At 32.2% G+C, this 12,223-nt stretch overlaps 1 protein-coding gene across 4 annotated transcripts in view; it reads right to left on the minus strand.

The window, feature by feature from the left end:
- The window catches only part of LOC118186590 (tRNA-specific adenosine-34 deaminase catalytic subunit ADAT2), a 45,874-nt gene that overhangs the window by 25,833 nt on the left and 7,818 nt on the right, over positions 1-12,223 (minus strand). For all 4 annotated transcript variants that reach the window (XM_035356700.2, XM_035356697.2, XM_035356698.2 and 1 more), the window contains one exon: positions 7,696-7,802. In XM_035356700.2, coding sequence (XP_035212591.1) covers positions 7,696-7,802 — 107 coding nt within the window. The remainder of the gene's footprint in view (positions 1-7,695; positions 7,803-12,223) is intronic.

The raw sequence follows: 12,223 nt of genomic DNA on the forward strand, positions 1-12,223 counted from the left end.
TTTACCGCTCGGCCGCTGGAGGGCCCAAATACTGATAAAATGGATTGAATTGGATTATTAAGTTACAGCACAGCAGGGCTATCTGCCTAAAAGGAATAATGCTTTCGGGAAGAACTTTCTAAGGGAAACCAGCTGGCATACATGTTACACATGAGAAAATCCACGAAAATGCCCATGCGACCAGCCTGTTTACCGGGATTCGAATGCCGGAGTGAACTACCAGTGTTCAGCGACTTTACTGCTCGGCTGTTTGTGGGCCTTTATGAAATGGAAGGTGATAACTTTATATAAAATGATTGTCAGAAATACCAAGATGTTTCGAAAAGTTGGATGCTTTTTAATATACTTACTTGCAGAATGCCTAAAGAAAAAGAGCAAGAATGAAGCAGAATGCCTGAAGAAAAAGAGAAGAAAAATAAATTTTTGAATAAAATTTTTTATTTTTTTAATTTAAAACTTTTTAATCTTATGATATTTGATTCTTGTGAATTCAAAAATAAAATATTTGACTAACATATGACTAGTGTTTTAAGAAACCAAATGTAGGATAAAATTGTGTAAAGGAATGGGCACAATGATTAAACTGTTTAAAGCAGTATTCAAGTCATCCTAAGTTAAAATGTCAGTTATACATCTCACTTATTTATATATATATTTTCTGAACGGAACATTGAAAGGCGTGTTAACTGTGCTTTACTGTATTTTCTCTTTTAATATATGCAGTTTTCAAATGCATCGTAATCTGGGTTACAAAGTTTTCTTCCGAAAGAAACGCAATTCAAATAAATAAAATCAAATTCTGGAAAATTTAAATTAATAAATATATTTAAAATGCTCAGTTCGAATGAATAAATAGAAAATTTTAAAATAATTATCTGAAAGGACAATGCAACACTAACAATTAAAATAAAAGTCTAAAAATTTAAAAATTACCTAAAATAGTAACTATGACTAAAAATATAGTATAAAGAAAACTATTAAAAAAATGATGCACGTTTGATTTAAACTACGCAGTTTGAATGAGTAAATAGAAATTTTTAAAACAGTTATTTGAAAGAAACCATGCAAGTTAAACAATTAAAATGAAATTCGAAAAAGAAAAAATACATAAAATAATAACAATTATAATTAAAAATATAATATAAAGACCATTATCTGAAAAAAGGAATGATCGTGACTTTTCCCCCTCACGCACGAGGTAGAAAGGGAAAAAATAGGTTGTCATATATTAAGAAGTTCACCAAATGAACTATTCTTGGCGCAATTGAAAAAAAGTGCCAACATAAACTATTGAATTTCTCCATAAATTTCGCACCAAATTTTACAAAATTTAGTATCTAGGCATAATTTGAGTCGTAGAATTGAAATATGTGAAAAAACATGGTATGTTATTTCAGAAAAAGGCTGATTTTGTGTCAAAATACCTATGTTAGAATAGTGTTATACATAAATCTAATATATATCCTAAGTCGCGCTTTCGAGACATAAAGAACGCAATTTGAATTTCGTAAATCAGCACAGTAGAATGGGAGATATAGAACTGTCCTCCTTTGTTTCCCCCCCCCCCCCCCGAGCAGTGTACATGCATTCAGATTACGAAAAATAAATACTGACTTTATTTTTAAACAGCCACAATATATGGCAATGTAAAAATTTAAAAATTATTAATAAACACTAGACAAGGGCAGACGTGGGCAGAACCGATTAACCCTAATGGTAGAGGGATGTTGCCCACGTCCTCCGTTACTACTACTACTACAGATTAAGTTACAATACACTATTTTAAACCCCAACTAAAATTGCATTTACCATTTGCAAATACATTTTAAACATTCTATATTCATTTTTGAATACTAAAAATATGTTTTCATTTTGATTTGGTCAACTTAGTAACATATGTTTATTGTGATTATTGGTACTTTTATGTTAACAAGGTTACTGAGCGCCAAACGTTAAAAGTTGGTGCAAAATCCAACTACATGATGGCAACCACAACTATATATAAAAAAGTCATGGAAATAATCTTATACACAATGAACATAATACTGCGAGTACAAAAGAGTTTCTGGCATTTGACAAAAAGTGGCACCACCAATAACTTACAGTTAAAATTATATGATGTAAAACATCATATTGCAAGGTCGGACGTCTGCTAACAACATAATCTTGAAATATTAACAATTTTGCTTTTTACGTGCAAAGATATCGAGTTTTGAGCCAAATAAGCATCATTGGTGGGAACTTTTGATTTACTTCCTTAATTTGAAGAAATCTGCAGCTGAGATGTATTGATTGCTTCTAGAAGCACATATGGTGAGGGTTGCCTTAAGTGAGAGAGGTTGTTGTGGGTTGTTTCAAAATTTTAAGAACAGTGAATTTGACGTTGAAGACATAGAACATAGTGGAAGGATGAAAGTGTACAAAGATGAAAAATTGAAAGCATTATTAAATGAAGATTCTTGTCAAAGCAAATAGAACTTGAGTGACTCAACAAGCAATTTCACATCATTTAAAATCATTAGGAATGATTCAAAAGCAAGGAAATTGGGTTCCATATGAACTGAAGCTGAGAAACATTGAATGCTGATTTTTTACCTGTGAAATGCTGCTTGCCAGGCACAAATGAAAGGGTTTTTTGCATATCATGGGGACCACCTAGCCATGCTTCAGCATTGATAGCCAAGATGAATATTCATAGAAAAGAAATCATGCTGTGTATATGGCGGGATCAACTTGGTGGCATGTATTATGAGTTGCTCAAACCAAACAGAGCCATTATTGGACCCCTCCATCAAACACAATTGATGAGACTGAGCCAAGAACTCAAAGAAAAATGTGCCCACTCCTACTCCAGACATGACAAAATTATTCTTGCTGTCAAAACCTACTCGGAAACACTCTATAAGAAAATTTTCCTTCTCCGCTGTATTTACTAGACACTGCTCCTTCTGATTATTACTTGTTTCAATTGATGATGCATGGCCTGTCTCAGCAGCACTTCACATCATATGACGATACCAAAAATTGGACTGATTTGTGGATAGTCTCAAATGGCAAAATGTTATTCTGATGTGGTATCCATGAGCTGCCAGAAAGATGGGAAAAATTAGTGATTAGTGATGGACAATACTTTGAATTAAACATAACATACCAATCTTTTACATTAAATGCTCAATTTTTGATAAAAATATTGGCGGAAACTTATTTGTTCTCCCGATATACATAATTTTAATAGGTGCAATGCCAAAGAAATGCACAATGGCAAATTTGTGCAATTCTTTTTTTTTTTTTTTTTAAAGCCAAGATAACACAGAATGATGCAATATAAATAGGTTACAATATTTAGCACATTGGATCAAGCTTGGAATTTTATGGTTTAAGTGCAAAGAACATGATATTTAATAAGTAAAGGTAAAACATTTCGTCAAATATTAAAGAATTTTTGATTAACAAACTCGATGATTTCAAAGCGAGCAATGGCAACACTGTACCGGGAGGGGGGAGGGCATTTCTATCTCCAGCACATGAGACTGTGTATTGGAAATTCTAAAGATATGCTCTTTTAAACATTTTGTGATATTGCTGTTGAATTGAATTTTATGGTTTAAGTGCAAAGAACATGGTATTTAATAAGTAAAGGTAACACGAAAAACGTTAAAAAAAAAAATCCTTTTGCATAATATAAAATCTGAAAGCTTTCAGATTTTTATTAACTTATTCAGATCTTTATTATTTTTTCACATAAACATTCTTATGGCTGGGTAGATAAAACCAAAGAACCTTTGAGAGGTATATATTGTTCGGATGAAGGTTTTTGGTTTATTTGATGATGGGGCTATCTGCCAAAGGGAAGGGGATGCCATTAAGAAGGACTTTCTAAGGGAAAGTGGCTTGTACACATGTTACATATGGGAAAACTCAGAAAACACCCATGCAGGCAGCCTGTTCAATTAAATTTGAACCCTGGACTACCAGTGCTCAGGAACTTTAATGCTTCGTTGCAGGCGGGCTATTCAAATGAAAGTAGAAAAAAGAAAGGGGGGAAGACGGGAAGATATAATGGAAACACATCATCATGAAACCAATAAGTTTATTATTATTATTATTATTTTAATTAAGATAGACTGCCGTAAATGTGTGCCAGCTGGAATCATGAGTATCTTTTAATGGATAAGTATGAAAATATTCAACTAAAATTAAAACAACATACGATAATCCTAAAACAAGCAAATTTGGCACTATTTTTTTAATGTATCACACTATTCTGCAACAAAATCTTCTCACTGAAATATGAGGCGTATTCGGAAACTAAGTACCGTTTTGAAAAAAAAAAAAAAAAAAAAAAAAGTAAAACAATTTTTTCCGAATCCAATTTTATTTTTACATGAAAATACATGTCTTAAACTATTTTTCAACATAGTTTCCGCCAATGATCAAACACTTGTCATAGCAGGTGACCAGTTTTTGTATACCATCGTCAAAGAAACTTCCCGCCAGTTTCGATAACCACGATTCCACAGCATTTTTCGTGTCATCGTCTGATGCAAAGCGCTTGCCACCAAGCTCGCGCTTCATGTGCAGGAACAAGTGATAGTCGGACGGCGCCAAGTCCGGGCTGTACGGCGGGTGATCAAACTGCTCCCAATGAAACTGTCGAATTAACGATTGAGTGACACCAGCAGTATGGGGACGAGCATTGTCATGGAGCAACACAATTCCTTTATTGAGCATTCCTCTTCGTTTGTTTTGAATGGCACGCTTTAGTTTTGTTAAAGTCTCACAATATCATGCCGCATTAATGGTTTTACCTCTGGGAAGAAATTCAGTAAACAAAATGCTTTTCCTATCCCAAAAGATAGTTCACATGATTTTTTGAGATGACATTGTCACTTTGAACTTTTGTTTTTTCGGAGAATGAGTGTGTCTCTACTCCATCGATTGTTGTTTCGCTTCTGGTGTGAAATGACACACCCAAGTTTCATCATCTGTCACAATTTGGTTTAAAAAGTTTTCTCCCTCATCACTGTACTGCGTGAGAAATGTCAGGGCACTACCAAGTCACTTTGTGAACATTAGTGAGCATTTTTGGAACCCATCCGGAACACACTTTGCGATAATTCAAGCGGTCAGACACAATTTCGAACAAAACAGTACGTGAAATTTGTGGAAATGCCTCTGAAAGAGTTGTCATTGTGAAGCGTCTGTTCTCATGAATTGCTTCGTCAACTTTCCTTACCAAATCATCGGTGACAACAGAAGGCCGACCACTCCGATCCTCAGCGTGGACATTTGTTCGACTTGCATTAAACATTCTTATGCCACTTTCTCACCATTCCATCACTTATCGTGCATTCACCGTAATCTTCTGTCACTTGACGATAAATTTCGGCCGGTTTAACACTCCTCGCGATCAAAAATTTAATCACGGCACAAATCTCACAGTCAGCGGGAGAACTAATTGTCTTAAACATTTTGAATGTGCACAGCAAACTGAAAACACAACATAGAGCAACCAAAATGGCGACAATTGAAAGTCAGTGAACAAGAAAGACTAGTGCGCATGCGCGGGACGCCTACCACAGCGCTAGAATGAAACGATACTTAGTTTCCGAATACGCTACGTAGATGAGTATTCTATATAAATTAGATCTTGCTAACTTTGTATTTACTATGTTTATTGGCCTTTAAAACTGGCCTTCAAAATCACCATTTGTTGATAATAAATGAAGAATGTTTTAATGGCAAACTGCAAGCAATTTCTAAGCAAGAAAAAAAGCTATTAATGGAGTAATCATTTTTACCAGGGACAAACAGTATAATAATTATATCATAATAATTAGTCTCATCAGAAATACAGTACCCAAATGCAAAGCCTGGCTAATCGGCTAATCAACTAAGGGTTTTCCCAAAACTCTCAATAATCACTTTTCTTGCATAAAGGCATAACACAAATATATATATATATATATAATACCTTTCTGGCCTTTATATCTTCATGTACATTCACTGATCTTATTTATATTATTTTCTATATTATTTTTATATTTTCTTTGATTTGCTTTTACAAAGTTTGCATTATTTATCTTTTTTATAATCTTCTATGTTTATTTCAACTTTACTTTGAATTCGATTTCATAATGACAATTTCCAATGTTTAATTTCTACAAATTATATAGTACTCAAATACATAAAGATGAAAGTGTCGGGGAAGTTTACTCGAGTTTTACAGGATTTCTCTACAGTAATTGATTTTTACTCCAAATTGAATTGACTAAATGACTAAAATGCTTCATGAGAATAAGTTCTTTGAGTATCAGCATTGGTTCATAATTCCTACTATTCGCGGAAATATTTGGCCTGACTAGAATTGCCGGTTTGGTTTTAACTTTAAAGAGTAGACGAAACTAACGAAAACTTTTTTAGAGTAAAGACTTTCGTATTTACGTATTTTTATCAATTATTGTTCGTTGAACGGGTGTTGGTTTGTTCCCCTTGAAAAGTCAACTAATTTCTGATCAATGACAATGATTACATGTTTTAATTTTTCCTTTTACAATTGAAATATTATTCTTTGTGATGATTTAACTCCAGTCCCCGTTAAAACATTATTAACATTTTGCTTTCAAATTACTTCAAAACATCTTTCAAAATATAACTTACCAGTATGGATGCACACTTTTAAAATAATTCTACTTTAATTAAACTTAGGAGATAATATAATCAATTAATCAATACTGCTTAGGAAATAAATTATATATATATATATATATATATATATATATATATATATATATAAAGGGATGATAAGTATAGGATAATTTGCAGACATCCTAACACCTAAGGCTTATGTCCTGTGTGCATACATGGACTCAGGCCTTGCTCATATGAAATAATGCAAACAAAGTTTTAAATTTTATGATACTTATAGACTGAAGAGAAATTAAGCTGCCATATAAATGAAAAAAACTGGTAACTATCACATATGCTTCCAAAACAGACTTGGAGAGTTATACTTTATTAATGAATTTCTCTGTATTTCTAGACCTTAATCTGTTAATATGAAAAGGGATTTAAAATATTTTGGCATTATTTAGGAATGTGCATAATTATAAATAACAGAAAAAATGTTGTAATGTAAATTTCAATGTTAGTCTTAAGGTTCTAGCATGACTGCAGATAGGGTTGCAAATAGGCTTACCATACATTGCTTTATTATGGAACAGAACCACTGAGCAAGGGATAACTATTACATAATAAAAAATCAAATTAAATAATGGTAATTTTTTCTAGTTCTATTTATCTAACAAGCAGATAGTTATAATGAGTTAACTTTTGATGTTTGAGGTGAACTATATGATAAAAAAGAGTAAACATTAATTTTAAACAATTTCAATTTTATTTATTTTCTTGTTGCTCTTAATTTTAAAGGGTGATTAAAAAAATTGATAGCATACCTGGATTCAATAATGTAAAACATGCATGGAAAACTAAAAGTTAATCAAAAGGAAAAAAATACTTTTAAACAAAGAATAGTATAATTATTCATATATCCTGCAAGCTACAGAACATTATGTAAAAAAAAAAAATTATAAATACTTAATACACCATAAAACAAAAAGTTGTGTTTAACTTATACTGAAAATATCTATCAGATATATTAGACAAGACAAAAATGGCAGTATTTTTAATACTTACCTTTAATGTATCACCTGAGAAAAAAACCTTGTCATCATGCACAGAAAGTACAGTTCCACAACCACCAAATCTGTCATTTATGCAACCATATGTCACATCAGAAATGCCTTGTTTTGATTTAAGAAATAAAGAGTTTCACAAAAAAACATGTTATAGGCATACAAAATGCAATAAAACAAATGATCTTATTCACAATAAAAACTTATTCATATCACAATGTTACAACAACTAGTAATATAATTTCTAACATAAAGATCATTAATCTTTAGACAGACCATCTATATTTCTACTTCCTGGTTTAACTGCAAGAGGTAAATCAAAGATCTAAAGGATGTGAAAGAAATAAATTCCAGCCTGTCTATTTTATGCAAAAGGAAACATGTCCAATCAAACAGGTAACCTTGTTTACTAGAGCAAAATCACAAAAAGATAAAATGTAATGATGCCACATTATATGGATCATAGCAGAGTATGTGAAATGCACAGCTTCATGAAGAGAAAGGCAACTTTATTAAATCTGAAAAAAAATCTTAGAAGTACTCTCACTTTCAAATTATATTTGTCAAATTTGATGAACCATGCGATATCATAAGTCTTTTTTCAATTTAAATAATTATGTAAAAACCGATACTTTCATTTTTGATTTCTATTTGCCAAATTTAATGAACAGCACAATATCATAGCAGTCATTTTTCAATTTAAACATTGTATAAAAAATGCTGACAATTTTTAATTTACTAAGAAGTGAGGAAGATGCTGCATAATTTTTTCAGGAAAAAGATATATCACCTCACAATCGATAAATGTGCAAATGGCCAAAAAATGAGATTATATGTAAATGAATGTATGCGGAGGTACAACACGAAAAGTTGTAAACAAAGAAAAAATATTCAATTTGACAACTGGTTTAGTGGTTCCAGAATACCATTCCTAACAGCGCTGTGTTTCATCTACTGTTGGACAGAGGAACAAACATCACTTAAGTGATGTGATAAACAACTCAACATGCATCAAAATACCATGACTGACTAGAAAAATTTTATGACAGAGATTTGTTTTCTGGATTCCCTAGATCTCGCCAACCTAAAAGGATGAAGAGTTGAGCCTGGAGAAATAGTCAAAATTGAGAGTTTTTTTATACGGTGAAAAAATAACGCTGTAAGAGTACTTCGACAACTGTGGATATCTGGCAGGTTATGCCGTGAAAGTGGCAAGTGCTTTCCTGTTCAAGTTCCATATCAGAAAGCAAGGACATTGATATCAATAATTATAGACCATGACAGGTTTGACAATATATTTAGGTTGTTAGCGAGCCTATAAAATAGATGAGCTTGAAAAGGCTGGTTACAGCCATTTAATTGTAAATCATGTACAGTGCAAAGTCCATAATCCAGAATGATCTATAATCTGGACATCAAAGCCACAAACTTTTCTTTGGTATGCTTTACGCATGCGCGTTTAATGTATAATGGACGGTATAAGCTAGGCTAAAATTATCTTTACCGATTCTAAGGCATTTCAGCTACTGTTACAGATTGCGCTGATCCTTAATCTTCTAATTGGATCCGGCTTATTATTTCTTGCAGACTGTTATAGCAATTATATAAAAATTAAGCTTGAACTTTCGATTATGTCAAAAAGAGTTTCAATTCTGGAACTGTCAAAGGATCTACAAAGTGAAAGCATGTTTCGATATCCATCAAACAAAAAGTGGAATTGCTGCAAAAAATGGATAAAGGCATATCTGTCTCAAAATTATGCAAGGAGTATGGCATTGGATGACACAAAAAAGAAAAAGGAACTTTTTTGAATTTTTGTGGAAGCATTTTAAACAACTTACATTGAAAGAAATGTTCAATAAAGTAAACACATAAATATTAAGCTTTTTTTTTTTTTTTTTTTTTTTTTTTGTAAATTTTGATACCCTTTAGATCATAATTGCTCTTTATTTCATAAATTATGGTTTCATATTTTTAATTGTATAATTTCTGCATGCCATCTTACCAGATTTAAATTGATGATCTATAATCTGGAAAAAACCCTAATCCAGAATCGTTGAAGTCTTGACGAGTCCGGATTACGGACTTTGTACTGTATTTACTTTTGTTGACCCAACAACAGGTGCTCACACCCAATATATGAAAAGAGTAGGATGCTCTGTTAAATGGCAAAACAAAAATCAAAGGGGGTACGACTCACAATCATCTAGTCATATCTTGCAAAATTCATATGGAACTCCTCTGGGTAAGATGTCTTTTAATGCCATATTAAAAACAATTGCAGGGTTATAGCACCCACAAACTACATATAAGTACAGTACAAAGTCCAAGATCTGTATTCATCGGGACTTCCACAATTCCAGATTTTTCCGGATATTAGATCATCAGTTTAAATCTAGTAAGATAGCATCTAGAAATTATAAAATTAAAAATATGAAATCGTTATTTATGAAATAATGAAGCATTTATAATCTAAAGGGTGTGTATATATATATAAAGAGCTTAATATTTGTTTACTTTATTAAACAAATTTTTTTTCAATGTAAGTTATTCAAGTTGCTTCGTTTATTGTGCTAATACTTTCTCCTTAATTCTGTAGACAGACACAATTTCTTGTTCAGTTACATTGTTGAAATCTTGTAATTGCTGCGCCCAGAATTCCGACTAACTTGTCAATCGAAATTTTTTCATTTTCAGTAACTTCTCTGTCACTTTCTTCACTATCGGTAATGGCATTTGCTGGATCTAGAACCATACTACAGATTTTGCCCTCCATCAATTGACTGATGATTGTGGAGCATTGTTATCACAATGAAAAACTTCATTTATTACCGCTTCTCCGCATTTCTGTACAAAATCCATTAATTTGAAAAATTTCACCTTTCGTTTGCGATATCCAAAAACCTTTAAAATTCACGGTTATCATAAAATTTAGCTATCATCCACTATACATATTTGGCGATGTATCATGCGATTGGCGACTAACGACAAGTTGTTCTGCTAAATTTCATCTTGCTTCTATCACGCAATGAGACAATAAAGCTTGAATTGTATTAATTTAGTTATTTATTATGCTTATACCCATTTCTTGCATATTCTTAAGGCTTATCTGAGTCCTGAATAAGTAAATTCCCACATATACTGAAGGCTTATTGAGAGTGGGCACTAGGTATCTTACGGACCATTCCCACTGGGGTTTATCTGAACTAACGCAGACAACTGATGTAGCTGACTCATCTCCAAAACCAATTTTTTTCCCACAGGGCAGCAAATTGGAAAATCTGAACTGCAGGCATAGTTGACACATGGACCTGACTCCGTTAGCTCAGATAAACGAGTGGGAACGGCCTCTTACCACCTGATGCATTCCCTGTGGGTCCTAAATTCTGCTGCCCGGTGCGGCCATACGAGACCAAGCACTGGTTTTGGGTTTACATGAATAACAAATCAGTTATTCTTAATTCAAATAGCACTAAATGCAAACTTTTGGTCTATAAATATCATTAACAAAATCTATTTTTAGCATATGGAAAGAAATGTTTATTAAATTTTTCTCATCAACATTTCTTACCGCATTTAACTTAAATCTGTAATCATCACCAAGCGTAATGTCAACAGTTACCATACTTTTTATTATTCAATTACTAACAAAAAAAAAAAAAAAAAAAAAAAAAAATTGTTTAGGCATCACTACATGAGTCATTACTCAAGTTGTCATGCATTGATAAACATGCAAAATATATTAAATAATGATTTGCCAGGTTGCCATTAGGTAAATATTAATAGAATGTAAAATCAATGATGTATGTATGTAGAATGTTTTAGTTTGAGATGTATGCCAAGCAGAAATGCAGCAACAGAGCCAAATTATTGATCATACATATTTATGCTAAAATGATTGTTTCTTCAATAATGAGGTATTTTATTTAGTGCTGAAGTGAAATTAAGAATAGGGACTCTCCACATGTTTTATTATGCACAGAAGGGAAGGGGGGAATTGAATGCGTATGCATAAAGCATACAAAAAAAAAAAAAAAAAAAAAAGGTTGGTGGTGGCTTTGAGGTTATATTGGACGTCTGTATGTCAGACTTTGTACGGTAGTTTAAACTTGACACCATTTTGACTACGGGGCAGAGAAAATCAAATAGTACCAAGCTGTATTATTATTTTCTGACTCTTAGCTTATGTTGTCAAAAGGAGGTAATGACATCTTATGATAATACACTTTTTCCTGACAGATTTATTCTGTTTCTGTAAGCTTAAAATTGTCTGAAGCACTGAATTAATAATATAAGCAGAATAATCTTGACCTCCCACAGAAAAGAATATTAAATAGTTACCGGTCCTATACCAGTGAGCCAATTTAAAAAAAATATCAAAAATACAATGTTTCTTGAATTTTAATTTATTACACTTGGATAATCAATCGGAATTATTACATTCCTTTATTTCATTTGTTTTATATAAAATATTAGGTTTTTATATCCTTTTCGCATATTTTTCCAAGTACAGTACAAAGTCCTAATCC

The sequence above is a fragment of the Stegodyphus dumicola genome, chromosome 4, assembly GCF_044657685.1.
Source record: "Stegodyphus dumicola isolate Sdum_Otavi_A_Nest chromosome 4, ASM4465768v1".
Lineage (NCBI taxonomy): Eukaryota > Metazoa > Arthropoda > Arachnida > Araneae > Eresidae > Stegodyphus > Stegodyphus dumicola.